The 15,785-nt window shown below is 47.4% G+C and overlaps 1 protein-coding gene across 2 annotated transcripts in view; it reads left to right on the top strand.

The window, feature by feature from the left end:
- Window positions 1-15,785, top strand: part of NOP2 (NOP2 nucleolar protein) — a 318,038-nt gene that overhangs the window by 136,060 nt on the left and 166,193 nt on the right. For both annotated transcript variants that reach the window (XM_069243103.1, XM_069243104.1), the window contains exons 9-13: window positions 5,128-5,217; window positions 5,320-5,407; window positions 5,535-5,675; window positions 6,021-6,160; window positions 6,578-6,667. In XM_069243103.1, coding sequence (XP_069099204.1) covers window positions 5,128-5,217; window positions 5,320-5,407; window positions 5,535-5,675; window positions 6,021-6,160; window positions 6,578-6,667 — 549 coding nt within the window. The remainder of the gene's footprint in view (window positions 1-5,127; window positions 5,218-5,319; window positions 5,408-5,534; window positions 5,676-6,020; window positions 6,161-6,577; window positions 6,668-15,785) is intronic.

Genomic DNA, 15,785 nt, shown 5'->3' with positions numbered 1-15,785 from the left:
TGTCATTACCTATAGTATTTTTATTTTAATTTTTTTATTATCGTATTAAAATATTTGTTTTCCACCACACTTCACATTTGTGTTTCTCCAATTCTGATACATTCTGAAAAACTAACAGACATTTAAATTCTGTTATGTGCTAGAAAGAAATAACATACAGCAGTGGTTCGTAATCTTATGATTTCTGCAGACCCCCACTTTATCATTATTGTATCTCGGGGACAACCCCCCCCCCCCCCCCCCCCCCCCCAACCACAAGTCATTACTGTAAGCCAGAAAACCTTGACTAAATATTATTGATGATTTGTACTGCAAATCAATTCACAAGAAATACAGAAACCAGCGTTAATCAAACACCTACACGAATGATAACACATTTTACTTAACCTGCAAAAAAAATAACAAATAAAAATGCTAATTATAATAGGAAGGTTGGAGGTTTTCTAAATTCACTTGAAGCCACGCATCATCCATACTATATTCTGATGGATATACCTGCACTGCTCGCATGGATCAGTCTGAGGATACTAATTTATCTTTTAGCCTCCAATTAAAAATTTCTTGACATTTACAGTGCGTTTTAAAACTTTCGATTGTACATTTAGCCACTTTATTTATATACCTCTTTTAATATGTTAATCCTATTTAATTTTCTAAGCAGACGTAGACCCCCTGAGGAGGCTTCATGAACCCCCCCCGGGACCCTGGACCACAGGTGGGGAACCACTGTCATACATCCTTCAGTCCAGCACAGCCCCCAAAGCCCCCACCCGTAAACACCATGATTGTCACATAAAAAAAAAAAAAAGTAAACACCAAGCCAGAACCTGATATTTGTCCCCTATTGTTGAATACACAGCAAATTTGACAAGATAAGAACATGATTTAAAGTCATGTTTACAGAAAACGAGCACTGGTGGAAGGACCCCTTAAATAGGATATGGACCACAGAAGGTTAAAACTCAAGCTGGAAAGCCTAAAACAAAGCCAGCAAATAGAAAGCAAGCAAATGTGAGTTACAAAACACAAAGCCAATGGTAAGAAACAGCCAGGATGAATTCCCAGGGAAGCTTTCCAGATGTCCCTAAGATGTCGTTGGCATACCAGACAGTTGCGCTGTCTGGTAGGCTTTGACCTCAAAATGACAGTCCCTTACTGTTTTCGGACTTAGAAACGTTTTCAAGGAAAACCTCAGAAGCTCCTGAGCCTCAGTGGGACCAACCTGTGGCAGCTATCTGACTGGCAGTTCCATGGTGGTGGCTACCATTTCAGGTTTGTCCCGCGAAGAGGCAGCTTTTTCTTTAAAAAAAAAAACAAAAACAAAAAAAAAATGAATGCCAAAGTCCCTTTTTGGATTAGGACTTTGAATCTTTATAGAACCTTTTGACTTCCAAACGTTCACTGGTACCAATCCATTTGTATATGAACAGGGCTCAAATGTGGTTGACCCCAAATCATGCTTAGGCCATGGTCTACCAGGTCCATATATCATTGGATTTTTGTGCCACTCTTTTCGCTTAAATCTTTAAAAATTCTTATCCCCAGTGTCCCTTATTGGATAGTCGTCATTTTGGTCATGTTTTACTCATAAACTGTGTCTCTTTTTTAAAAAATTGGTTGTGCAATTTTATTTTGTTTTGTGAGACTCTTGTATTGTGTATGCAGTGCTTAAATACTTTACTCATTGTCTTTGATTTAAACTTGGCTGCTTTGTTTCTTGTTACCAGGGATTTGATCACAGGTTTATTTTAGTTTATATGCTTGACATCTAGTAAGATCGTGGCCTTATCCTTTCGGTGGACACTTGTCCACCACAAATAATAATCTACTTATCTACAATCCCACTACATGCTTGATCCCATCTAAACATAATATTGTGTTTTGGTTTTGGGGTAAGGCTAGTGATGATGCGTGCTGCAAGTTGTGCGTGAGGGCACTTTTTCTCCTAATAGAGGTGTAGGAAGTTGGCTCTGTATGTGCTATTTCAAAGTAAGGAATAGCATGCACAGAGTCCAAGGGTTCCCCTTAGAGGTAAAATAGTGGTAAAAATAGATAATACTAATGCTCTATTTTGTGGTAGTGTGGTCGAGCAGTAGGCTTATCCAAGGAGTAGTGTTAAGCATTTGTTGTACATACACATAGACAATAAATGAGGTACACACACTCAGAGACTAATCCAGCCAATAGGTTTTGTTATAGAAAAATATCTTTTCTTAGTTTATTTTAAGAACCACAGGTTCAAATTTAACATGTAATATCTTGTTTGAAAGGTATTGCAGGTAAGTACATTAGGAACTTTGAATCATTTCAATTGCATGTATACTTTTCAAGTTATTCACAAATAGCTGTTTTAAAAGTGGACACTTAGTGCAATTTTCACAGTTCCTGGGGGAGGTAAGTTTTTGTTAGTTTTGTCAGGTAAGTAAATCACTTACAAGTCTCAGGTTTGGGTCCAAGGTAGCCCACCGTTGGGGGTTCAGAGCAACCCCAAAGTTACCACACCAGCAGCTCAGGGCCGGTCAGGTGCAGAGTTCAAAGTGGTGCCCAAAACGCATAGGCTATAATGGAGAGAAGGGGGTGCCCCGGTTCCGGTCTGCTTGCAGGTAAGTACCCGCGTCTTCGGAGGGCAGACCAGGGGGGTTTTGTAGGGCACCGGGGGGGACACAAGCCCACACAGAAATTTCACCCTCAGCAGCGCGGTGGCGGCCGGGTGCAGTGTAGAAACAAGCGTCGGGTTTTCAATGTTAGTCTATGAGAGATCAAGGGATCTCTTTAGCGCTGCAGGCAGGCAAGGGGGGGTTTCCTCGGGGAAACCTCCACTTGGGCAAGGGAGAGGGACTCCTGGGGGTCACTTCTCCAGTGAAAGTCCGGTCCTTCAGGTCCTGGGGGCTGCGGGTGCAGGGTCTTTTCCAGGCGTCGGGACTTAGGTTTCAGAGAGTCGCGGTCACGGGAAGCCTCGGGATTCCCTCTGCAGGCGGCGCTGTGGGGGCTCAGGGGGGACAGGTTTTGGTACTCACAGTCGTAGAGTAGTCCGGGGGTCCTCCCTGAGGTGTTGGTTCTCCACCAGCCGAGTCGGGGTCGCCGGGTGCAGTGTTGCAAGTCTCACGCTTCTTGCGGGGAGTTGCAGGGTTCTTTAAAGCTGCTTCTTGAAACAAAGTTGCAGTCTTTTTTGGAGCAGGTCCGCTGTCCTCGGGAGTTTCTTGTCGTTGTCGAAGCAGGGCAGTCCTCAGAGGATTCAGAGGTCGCTGGTCCCTTTGGAAGGTGTCGCTGGAGCAGAGTTCTTTGGAAGGCAGGAGACAGGCCGGTGAGTTTTTGGAGCCAAGGCAGTTGTTGTCTTCTGGTCTTCCTCTGCAGGGGTTTTCAGCTGGGCAGTCCTTCTTCTTGTTGTTGCAGGAATCTAATTTTCTAGGGTTCAGGGTAGCCCTTAAATACTAAATTTAAGGGCGTGTTTAGGTCTGGGGGGTTAGTAGCCCTGAGGGTGGGTCCAAGGGGAGGGGGTCACAATCCTAACCCTATTGGGGGAATCCTCCATCTGCAAGATGGAGGATTTCTAAAAGTCAGAGTCACCTCAGCTCAGGACACCTTAGGGGCTGTCCTGACTGGCCAGTGACTCCTCCTTGTTGCTTTCTTTGTTCCCTCCAGCCTTGCCGCCAAAAGTGGGGGCCGTGGCCGGAGGGGGCGGGCAACTCCACTAAGCTGGAGTGCCCTGCTGGGCTGTGACAAAGGGGTGAGCCTTTGAGGCTCACCGCCAGGTGTTACAGCTCCTGCCTGGGGGAGGTGTTAGCATCTCCACCCAGTGCAGGCTTTGTTACTGGCCTCAGAGTGACAAAGGCACTCTCCCCATGGGGCCAGCAACATGTCTCTAGTGTGGCAGGCTGCTGGAACTAGTCAGCCTACACAGACAGTCGGTTAAGTTTCAGGGGGCACCTCTAAGGTGCCCTCTGGGGTGTATTTTGCAATAAAATGTACACTGGCATCAGTGTGCATTTATTGTGCTGAGGAGTTTGATACCAAACTTCCCAGTTTTCAGTGTAGCCATTATGGTGCTGTGGAGTTCGTGTTTGACAGACTCCCAGACCATATACTCTTATGGCTACCCTGCACTTACAATGTCTAAGGTTTTGTTTAGACACTGTAGGGGTACCATGCTCATGCACTGGTACCCTCACCTATGGTATAGTGCACCCTGCCTTAGGGCTGTAAGGCCGGCTAGAGGGGTGACTGACCTATACTTGCATAGGCAGTGAGAGGCTGGCATGGCACCCTGAGGGGAGTGCCATGTCGACTTACTCGTTTGGTTCTCACTAGCACACACAAGCTGGCAAGCAGTGTGTCTGTGCTGAGTGAGAGGTCTCCAGGGTGGCATAAGACATGCTGCAGCCCTTAGAGACCTTCCTTGGCATCAGGGCCCTTGGTACTAGAAGTACCAGTTACAAGGGACTTATCTGGATGCCAGGGTCTGCCAATTGTGGATACAAAAGTACAGGTTAGGGAAAGAACACTGGTGCTGGGGCCTGGTTAGCAGGCCTCAGCACACTTTCAATTGTAAACATAGCATCAGCAAAGGCAAAAAGTCAGGGGGCAACCATGCCAAGGAGGCATTTCCTTACAAGAGGGATCTCTGTGGGCTGAGTAGGATCACATCTTAACTATGGTCAGCTGGCGCTCACCAATCAACGTGTCTTCTATACACTGTTAGCCAGACAGGATTAATGAGTTATGTTCGCTCTCGCCCATCCTTGGTGATACTGATAGTTTTCTTTCATTTTATCTTAATACCCTTTTATTGTTGTTGTGCTACTTGTTCTTTCTTGTTCTCATTATGGTTTTAGTTCTTTAATTTCTACTTCTTTTTTCTTTTTATTCTCGTTTCTATAAAACTTTTGTTTTCGCTGTAGAAGCTTAAATCTTTTCCTATTATTTCTTCTTTTAAGCTTTCCATCCTATGTTATTTTCCTTTAAGTTCTCACTTGTTTGTTTTGGCCTATTGGTATTTTTTGTTTCCTTCTTGTCTATTTTTTTTGTTTGTTGGTATTTTATTTCCTTTTCACGTTTTTCTTTGTTTCTTTTCCTCCCTCTCTCCTTCCTGTTCTCTCCTTCTCATTTGGCAGTTTTCTTTCTTTCCAGCTAGTGGATTTTCTGGAGGCAAATGAGGTGCATCGTCCAGTCACCATCCGAACAAACACACTGAAGACTCGACGCCGTGATCTCGCTCAGGTGAGGCGACTCTGGTGTCCACTTGTCATGCTTCCCGCTGTTCCTGCAGATTTAAAATGGCTCTTTGCAATTTCTAACCCCTTGTACTTTATCTTTGCTTAGGCCTTGATTAACCGAGGAGTGAACCTCGACCCACTGGGGAAGTGGTCCAAGACAGGCCTAGTTATTTTTGATTCCTCTGTGCCGATTGGTGAGTAAGAAGTATGATGTGGGAGGTTAGGATCTATCATTTGGTGGGTGCGTTTCCTTTTTGAAAATGGTGTTGGTTTGGCAGTGCCAGAGATCAAAATATTGTATCTAATTTTGTTGCCACACAGGTGCCACCCCAGAGTATCTAGCAGGACACTACATGCTGCAGGGGGCCTCCAGCATGCTTCCTGTCATGGCCTTAGCACCGCAGGAGAATGAGCGCATTCTGGACATGTGTTGTGCACCTGGAGGAAAAACCAGCTACATTTGTAAGATTTGGATTTTTTCAGCACTTCTACCAACTTTTATTTGTCTTTTCATTTTACCTCTATCTTGCAATACCTGTCTCTTGTGGCCAGCCTCTTCTTCAGACTGTTATTCTTGCAAGGACTGTGCCTCTTCTGTTAACTTGCCAGGCCTTTTAATGCCATATTTATCTCCCTTGCCTGAACTAGTCCTTATTTACAGATTTACCTCTAGTGTGCTGCATTCATCCTCCGATCTTACCTTTTTCCCAACGCCCCCTCGTTCCCTACTCTATTTCCCAGAGAACAGTTCTAGAGTTGTTTGTGTGAGATTTCCCTAATCCCCCTCCTCTGTCTGCCCTTCACCAGCTCAGCTAATGAAGAACACTGGAGTAGTTCTGGCAAACGACGTCAATGCTGATCGCCTCAAGAGTGTGATAGGAAATCTGCACCGTCTAGGAGTTACCAATGCTGTCATCAGCAACTGTGATGGGCGAGAGTTCCCCAAGGTGAGAGCCAGATGACATCTGTTTACTTTAACCACAGGTAAAACGTAATTCGCTTCAGTATTCCCTCATAACAAGGTTAGGGTGATGTTGCTTGTCTCCTGCAGCTGTTGGAATGGAGCACGTTATGAGGGAAATGACATCGCCCAGGGACATTGTTAGAGTTCTGTTCTGTGATGTAACACTGAAACATATTTGTAATATTCACCATCTCATGGTGTCTCGCAGCAGATACCTCCCATCCTGACACTGCAGTGAGACATATGAGTGTAAATGTGGCTTAAGGAGTGCTGCATGGTGAAGGCTGTTGATGGTGCCTGCATGGTGTAGAGATCTGTCTATTCTGAAAAGCTTTTCATGATAGTCCATGTCAAAGACAGAATATCTTCATCAAAGTTCCCCAAACCCCTTCTATTCCAGGTGATTGGCGGCTTCGATCGTGTACTATTGGATGCCCCCTGCAGTGGAACGGGGGTAATTTCCAAAGACCCAGGAGTCAAAACTAACAAGGTAGAGTATGGAGAATTGAATGCAGTCAAGATATGGGGAGGTGCTGTCGCATTGTAAATCATATTATCTAGATACTGTTGCGCTTGTGGGCGGGGGCTCTAGTGAACACTGTCAATGCTTGTTACTAGTTTCCATTTGGTGTTAATGCAAAAATGCAGTGCACAATGGCTTTGGAGCAGACTTGCTTCTACTTTTGTTCACTGTAGTCTTTTAACTCAGCCTTCAGAAAATATTGAAATTTTGTCAGACATCTCACCATAGGCAATGACATTTAACGTGCACTCATCTAAGCAGATGTCCTGAGCAAGCAGTTTTTGTAGGAATTAAAAAAGGGTAACTTGCAGATTTCTTCGTGTTGTTACAAAACAATCTGTTTTACCTTTTTGAAAAAGCCTTCTAAACTCATAGGCTCTGATCTTTCCCACACCCATGCCTAAGAGACCTTTTGTTTGAGTTTTGATGTTGCACAAATGTATTGAACAGGCCCAATTCAATTCTTGGTTAATCGTAATTCACTTGTTTGAGCTGAAATGGTTGGTTGAAAATTTGTCGTGAAGTGTAGTTATTGTAGGAAGTTGGCTCTGTATGTGCTATTTCAAAGTAAGGAATAGCATGCACAGAGTCCAAGGGTTCCCCTTAGAGGTAAAATAGTGGTAAAAATAGATAATACTAATGCTCTATTTTGTGGTAGTGTGGTCGAGCAATAGGCTTATCCAAGGAGTAGTGTTAAGCATTTGTTGTACATACACATAGACAATAAATGAGGTACACACACTCAGAGACAAATCCAGCCAATAGGTTTTTATATAGAAAAATATCTTTTCTTAGTTTATTTTAAGAACCACAGGTTCAAATTCTACATGTAATAGCTCATTCGAAAGGCATTGCAGGTAAGTACTTTAGGAACTTCAAATCATCAAAATTGCATGTATACTTTTCCAGTTATTCACAAATAGCTGTTTTAGAAGTGGACACTTAGTGCAATTTTCACAGTTCCTAGGGGAGGTAAGTTTTTGTTAGTTTTACCAGGTAAGTAAGACACTTACAGGGTTCAGTTCTTGGTCCAAGGTAGCCCACCGTTGGGGGTTCAGAGCAACCCCAAAGTCACCACACCAGCAGCTCAGGGCCGGTCAGGTGCAGAGTTCAAAGTGGTGCCCAAAACACATAGGCTAGAATGGAGAGAAGGGGGTGCCCCGGTTCCGGTCTGCTTGCAGGTAAGTACCCGCGTCTTCGGAGGGCAGACCAGGGGGGTTTTGTAGGGCACCGGGGGGGACACAAGTCCACACAGAAATTTCACCCTCAGCAGCGCGGGGGCGGCCGGGTGCAGTGTCGAAACAAGCGTCGGGTTCGCAATGTTAGTCTATGAGAGATCTCGGGATCTCTTCAGCGCTGCAGGCAGGCAAGGGGGGGGTTCCTCGGGGAAACCTCCACTTGGGCAAGGGAGAGGGACTCCTGGGGGTCACTTCTTCAGTGAAAGTCCGGTCCTTCAGGTCCTGGGGGCTGCGGGTGCAGGGTCTCTCCCAGGCGTCGGGACTTTAGGTTCAAAGAGTCGCGGTCAGGGGAAGCCTCGGGATTCCCTCTGCAGGCGGCGCTGTGGGGGCTCAGGGGGGACAGGTTTTGGTACTCACAGTATCAGAGTAGTCCTGGGGTCCCTCCTGAGGTGTCGGATCTCCACCAGCCGAGTCGGGGTCGCCGGGTGCAGTGTTGCAAGTCTCACGCTTCTTGCGGGGAGCTTGCAGGGTTCTTTAAAGTTGCTGGAAACAAAGTTGCAGCTTTTCTTGGAGCAGGTCCGCTGTCCTCGGGAGTTTCTTGTCTTTTCGAAGCAGGGGCAGTCCTCAGAGGATGTCGAGGTCGCTGGTCCCTTTGGAAGGCGTCGCTGGAGCAGGATCTTTGGAAGGCAGGAGACAGGCCGGTGAGTTTCTGGAGCCAAGGCAGTTGTCGTCTTCTGGTCTTCCTCTGCAGGGGTTTTCAGCTAGGCAGTCCTTCTTCTTGTAGTTGCAGGAATCTAATTTTCTAGGGTTCAGGGTAGCCCTTAAATACTAAATTTAAGGGCGTGTTTAGGTCTGGGGGGTTAGTAGCCAATGGCTACTAGCCCTGAGGGTGGGTACACCCTCTTTGTGCCTCCTCCCAAGGGGAGGGGGTCACAATCCTAACCCTATTGGGGGAATCCTCCATCTGCAAGATGGAGGATTTCTAAAAGTTAGAGTCACTTCAGCTCAGGACACCTTAGGGGCTGTCCTGACTGGCCAGTGACTCCTCCTTGTTGCTTTCTTTGTTCCCTCCAGCCTTGCCGCCAAAAGTGGGGGCCGTGGCCGGAGGGGGCGGGCAACTCCACTAAGCTGGAGTGCCCTGCTGGGCTGTGACAAAGGGGTGAGCCTTTGAGGCTCACCGCCAGGTGTCACAGCTCCTACCTGGGGGAGGTGTTAGCATCTCCACCCAGTGCAGGCTTTGTTACTGGCCTCAGAGTGACAAAGGCACTCTCCCCATGGGGCCAGCAACATGTCTCTAGTGTGGCAGGCTGCTGGAACTAGTCAGCCTACACAGATAGTTGGTTAAGTTTCAGGGGGCACCTCTAAGGTGCCCTCTGTGGTGTATTTTACAATCAAATGTACACTGGCATCAGTGTGCATTTATTGTGCTGAGAAGTTTGATACCAAACTTCCCAGTTTTCAGTGTAGCCATTATGGTGCTGTGGAGTTCGTGTAAAACAGACTCCCAGACCATATACTCTTATGGCTACCCTGCACTTACAACGTCTAAGGTTTTGCTTAGACACTGTAGGGGCACAGTGCTCATGCACTGGTACCCTCACCTATGGTATAGTGCACCCTGCCTTAGGGCTGTAAGGCCTGCTAGAGGGGTGTCTTATCTATACTGCATAGGCAGTGAGAGGCTGGCATGGCACCCTGAGGGGAGTGCCATGTCGACTTACTAATTTTGTTCTCACTAGCACACACAGGCTTGTAAGCAGTGTGGCTGTGCTGAGTGAGGGGTCTCTAGGGTGGCATAATGCATGCTGCAGCCCTTAGAGACCTTCCCTGGCATCAGGGCCCTTGGTACCAGAGGTACCAGTTACAAGGGACTTATCTGGATGCCAGGGTGTGCCAATTGTGGGATCAATGGTACATTTTAGGTGAAAGAACACTGGTGCTGGGGCCTGGTTAGCAGGGTCCCAGCACACTTCTCAGTCAAGTCAGCATCAGTATCAGGCAAAAAGTGGGGGGTAACTGCAACAGGGAGCCATTTCTTTACACAAGCCCCCCCCAGCCCACAGGCCAGGAGACTCAGCCAACGCTGGAAGAGTCTTCCTAGTCTGTCAGGCGAGGAAGAGTAGAGGAAATGGCTGGTTTGTGGCAGGGCCTACTCTGCCTTACATCCTCCTGTTCAGGTCATTCCCTCTGGGGAACTGACCCACTTCCACAGTGATAGGACCTAGTCTGAACTGCCTCTTGTCTGTGCTTTTTATGTCTTTACCCATTCTCTCTATTTTGAGGTCAGAGGTATCCACCTCTGCTAATCTTATCTTAGCCAGGGTCACCCCTAGCTTACCCAAAGAGGTTACCCAGAGCTGGAGTAACCCCACCATGACCAACAGGGTCAGGGGGCCTAACTTGTTATTTGGCATGGGGTCAGACCACCATGCCAAGGATAGTGCAGCCATAAAGGCTAACACCCAGCAGAGGCCACTGACAGCTGTCAGTGCCCAGAACCACACCTTTAGCTCTTCACCTACAAGGGAAGGGGCTAAGTTACAGGCTTCTTTGGGTTCAGGGTGCCTGTCTGCTGTATTAGAGTGGGGGGTTACCACATCTTGTAGTAAACACCCTTCTTCCACTCTTTCTTCTGTTAGCTGAGGAGCCACCCACTCAGGCTTAACAGTTGCCTGACTAGCCAGGACTTCTTGTGGGTCAGGTTGGACTTTATCAGAGCCATTTTTGGAGTTCTCCCCTACTGGAGCAGAATCTCCTTGGCTTGCTGGAACCTTGGCTAAAGGTTGTCCACCTTTCCTACTCTGTTTCCTTTTCTTTTTCTTCTGGGGCCTACTTGCATTTACTGCAGAGGCAGGCACTCCAGAATCCTTGGGAGAGGACTGGCCCTGGACCAGTTCTTCTCTTAGGCTCTGACTAACCTCTGGGTAGTCATTTCCAAGGAGACAATCAAGGGGGAGGTCTGTACTGACTACCACCCTTCTCCAGCTAAAAGTTCCACCCACTTCTATGGGCACAAGAGCCACAGGCCTATTAGTGACCCTGTCTGGGCTAACTCTTACTCTGGCCATCTCACCTGGGATGTACTGGTTTGAGAGTACCAGCCTGTCATGCACAATAGTGTGACTGGCACAAGTGTCTCTCAGGGCAGTGGTTGGGATTCCATTCACCAGTAGGTGGTGGAAGTGTCTACTTCCCTCTGGAATCTCCAACTCACCTGTTGGGCCCTGTTTCCAGTTGAAGGCTATGAAGACCTCCTCATCTGAGGAGTCATCTCCCATGGCTACACTGGTTACCCCTGGAATTTTGTTCTGGGGTTTGTTTTTGGGACAAGAAGTGTCCTTGGTGTGGTGCCCAGACTGTTTACAGTTGTGGCACCATGCCTTAGTGGCATCCCAGTTCTTACCCTGGTACCCACCTTTGTTTTGGGTTGTGTCTTGGGGCCCACCCACCTGTTCTGGTTTTTGGGGGCCTACAGAGGACTCTTTTTCTTTGTTTCTAGGGTCACCCACTTTCTCCTGGGGAGTTTTTGTAACCCCTTTCTTTTGGTCACCCCCAGTGGAAGTTTTGGTTACCCTAGTCTTGACCCAGTGGTCTGCCTTCTTTCCCAATTCTTGGGGAGAAATTGGACCTAGATCTACCAGATACTGATGCAACTTTTCATTGAAGCAGTTACTTAAAATGTGCTCTTTCATAAACAAATTATAAAGCCCAACATAGTCACACACTTCATTTCCAGTTAACCAACCATCTAGTGTTTTTACTGAGTAGTCTACAAAATCAACCCAGGTCTGGCTCGAGGATTTTTGAGCCCCCCTGAATCTAATTCTATACTCCTCAGTGGAGAATCCAAAGCCCTCAATCAGGGTACCCTTCATGAGGTCATAAGATTCTGCATCTTTTCCAGAGAGTGTGAGGAGTCTATCCCTACACTTTCCAGTGAACATTTCCCAAAGGAGAGCACCCCAGTGAGATCTGTTTACTTTTCTGGTTACACAAGCCCTCTCAAAAGCTGTGAACCATTTGGTGATGTCATCACCATCTTCATATTTTGTTACAATCCCTTTGGGGATTTTTAGGATGTCAGGAGAATCTCTGACCCTATTTAAGTTGCTGCCACCATCGATGGGACCTAGGCCCATCTCTTTTCTTTCCCTTTCTATGGCTAGGAGCTGCTTTTCCAAAGCCAATCTTTTGACCATCCTGGCTAACAGGGGGTCATCTTCACTGGAGTTATCCTCAGTGATTTCAGAGGTGTTGGTCTCTCCTGTGAGGGAACCAGCATCTCTGACTATTATTTTTGGAGTCAGGGTTTGAGGGACCCTGTTCTCCCTAGATAGGACTGGTAGGGGGGAATTTTCCTCCTGGTCACTATCCTCTTCCTCTGAGTTGCCACCCTCAGAGGGGTTGGCCTTTTCAAACTCTGCCAAAAGCTCCTGGAGCTGTATTTTGGTAGGTTTGGGGCCCATTGTTATTTTCTTTATTTTACAGAGTGACCTTAGCTCCCTCATCTTAAGATGGAGGTAAGGTGTGGTGTCGAGTTCCACCACAGTCACATCTGTGCTAGACATTTTGCTTCTAAAAGTTGGAATACTTTTTAAGAACCTACAACTGGTTCTAGAATCTAATTCAAACTTTTACAAACTTTTAAACTCTAAAAGAAATGCTAAACAGGATCTAACACAAGGCCCTAGCAGGTCTTTTAAGAATTTAGAAAACTTTTCAAATTGCAAAAATCAATTTCTAATGACAATTTTGGAATTTGTCGTGTGATCAGGTATTGGCTGAGTAGTCCAGCAAATGCAAAGTCTTGTACCCCACCGCTGATCCACCAATGTAGGAAGTTGGCTCTGTATGTGCTATTTCAAAGTAAGGAATAGCATGCACAGAGTCCAAGGGTTCCCCTTAGAGGTAAAATAGTGGTAAAAATAGATAATACTAATGCTCTATTTTGTGGTAGTGTGGTCGAGCAATAGGCTTATCCAAGGAGTAGTGTTAAGCATTTGTTGTACATACACATAGACAATAAATGAGGTACACACACTCAGAGACAAATCCAGCCAATAGGTTTTTATATAGAAAAATATCTTTTCTTAGTTTATTTTAAGAACCACAGGTTCAAATTCTACATGTAATAGCTCATTCGAAAGGCATTGCAGGTAAGTACTTTAGGAACTTCAAATCATCAAAATTGCATGTATACTTTTCCAGTTATTCACAAATAGCTGTTTTAGAAGTGGACACTTAGTGCAATTTTCACAGTTCCTAGGGGAGGTAAGTTTTTGTTAGTTTTACCAGGTAAGTAAGACACTTACAGGGTTCAGTTCTTGGTCCAAGGTAGCCCACCGTTGGGGGTTCAGAGCAACCCCAAAGTCACCACACCAGCAGCTCAGGGCCGGTCAGGTGCAGAGTTCAAAGTGGTGCCCAAAACACATAGGCTAGAATGGAGAGAAGGGGGTGCCCCGGTTCCGGTCTGCTTGCAGGTAAGTACCCGCGTCTTCGGAGGGCAGACCAGGGGGGTTTTGTAGGGCACCGGGGGGGACACAAGTCCACACAGAAATTTCACCCTCAGCAGCGCGGGGGCGGCCGGGTGCAGTGTCGAAACAAGCGTCGGGTTCGCAATGTTAGTCTATGAGAGATCTCGGGATCTCTTCAGCGCTGCAGGCAGGCAAGGGGGGGGTTCCTCGGGGAAACCTCCACTTGGGCAAGGGAGAGGGACTCCTGGGGGTCACTTCTTCAGTGAAAGTCCGGTCCTTCAGGTCCTGGGGGCTGCGGGTGCAGGGTCTCTCCCAGGCGTCGGGACTTTAGGTTCAAAGAGTCGCGGTCAGGGGAAGCCTCGGGATTCCCTCTGCAGGCGGCGCTGTGGGGGCTCAGGGGGGACAGGTTTTGGTACTCACAGTATCAGAGTAGTCCTGGGGTCCCTCCTGAGGTGTCGGATCTCCACCAGCCGAGTCGGGGTCGCCGGGTGCAGTGTTGCAAGTCTCACGCTTCTTGCGGGGAGCTTGCAGGGTTCTTTAAAGTTGCTGGAAACAAAGTTGCAGCTTTTCTTGGAGCAGGTCCGCTGTCCTCGGGAGTTTCTTGTCTTTTCGAAGCAGGGGCAGTCCTCAGAGGATGTCGAGGTCGCTGGTCCCTTTGGAAGGCGTCGCTGGAGCAGGATCTTTGGAAGGCAGGAGACAGGCCGGTGAGTTTCTGGAGCCAAGGCAGTTGTCGTCTTCTGGTCTTCCTCTGCAGGGGTTTTCAGCTAGGCAGTCCTTCTTCTTGTAGTTGCAGGAATCTAATTTTCTAGGGTTCAGGGTAGCCCTTAAATACTAAATTTAAGGGCGTGTTTAGGTCTGGGGGGTTAGTAGCCAATGGCTACTAGCCCTGAGGGTGGGTACACCCTCTTTGTGCCTCCTCCCAAGGGGAGGGGGTCACAATCCTAACCCTATTGGGGGAATCCTCCATCTGCAAGATGGAGGATTTCTAAAAGTTAGAGTCACTTCAGCTCAGGACACCTTAGGGGCTGTCCTGACTGGCCAGTGACTCCTCCTTGTTGCTTTCTTTGTTCCCTCCAGCCTTGCCGCCAAAAGTGGGGGCCGTGGCCGGAGGGGGCGGGCAACTCCACTAAGCTGGAGTGCCCTGCTGGGCTGTGACAAAGGGGTGAGCCTTTGAGGCTCACCGCCAGGTGTCACAGCTCCTACCTGGGGGAGGTGTTAGCATCTCCACCCAGTGCAGGCTTTGTTACTGGCCTCAGAGTGACAAAGGCACTCTCCCCATGGGGCCAGCAACATGTCTCTAGTGTGGCAGGCTGCTGGAACTAGTCAGCCTACACAGATAGTTGGTTAAGTTTCAGGGGGCACCTCTAAGGTGCCCTCTGTGGTGTATTTTACAATCAAATGTACACTGGCATCAGTGTGCATTTATTGTGCTGAGAAGTTTGATACCAAACTTCCCAGTTTTCAGTGTAGCCATTATGGTGCTGTGGAGTTCGTGTAAAACAGACTCCCAGACCATATACTCTTATGGCTACCCTGCACTTACAACGTCTAAGGTTTTGCTTAGACACTGTAGGGGCACAGTGCTCATGCACTGGTACCCTCACCTATGGTATAGTGCACCCTGCCTTAGGGCTGTAAGGCCTGCTAGAGGGGTGTCTTATCTATACTGCATAGGCAGTGAGAGGCTGGCATGGCACCCTGAGGGGAGTGCCATGTCGACTTACTAATTTTGTTCTCACTAGCACACACAGGCTTGTAAGCAGTGTGGCTGTGCTGAGTGAGGGGTCTCTAGGGTGGCATAATGCATGCTGCAGCCCTTAGAGACCTTCCCTGGCATCAGGGCCCTTGGTACCAGAGGTACCAGTTACAAGGGACTTATCTGGATGCCAGGGTGTGCCAATTGTGGGATCAATGGTACATTTTAGGTGAAAGAACACTGGTGCTGGGGCCTGGTTAGCAGGGTCCCAGCACACTTCTCAGTCAAGTCAGCATCAGTATCAGGCAAAAAGTGGGGGGTAACTGCAACAGGGAGCCATTTCTTTACAGTTATGTTATGTGTATTGCTAGCATTCGTGTGGTTTAGTGGGAGTCTGAGTGGGCTTTCTAGCAGTTCAGATACCTGCACTGTTTGTTAGTTGTCTAGAGTGTTTTCCTTTAGCCGAGTGCAGCGTAGACTGGAACTGTTTTGTTTTCCTAAAGCTACCTGAGGTGCAGCATAGTCTGGAACAACATTTTGTTCATTTAGCTAAGGGCGATGTAAAGTAGGCTGGGCTAATGGACCTGATTATCCTCATGTCGTTAAAATTACATGTTGCTATGTTTGGAAGTCTTAACTATGGTTTCCGTAACAAAACTAAAATTCCTTGGCAAATGTATGAGCATTTTTTTGCTTGAAAGAACACCGTGCACCAGAGGGATGGCTACGCTGCTTCC

The sequence above is a fragment of the Pleurodeles waltl genome, chromosome 7 (genome assembly GCF_031143425.1).
Source record: "Pleurodeles waltl isolate 20211129_DDA chromosome 7, aPleWal1.hap1.20221129, whole genome shotgun sequence".
Taxonomy (NCBI): Eukaryota; Metazoa; Chordata; class Amphibia; order Caudata; family Salamandridae; genus Pleurodeles; species Pleurodeles waltl.
The sequence above is the reverse complement of the archived record's forward strand: the minus strand, read 5'-3'. Positions and strand labels throughout refer to the sequence as shown.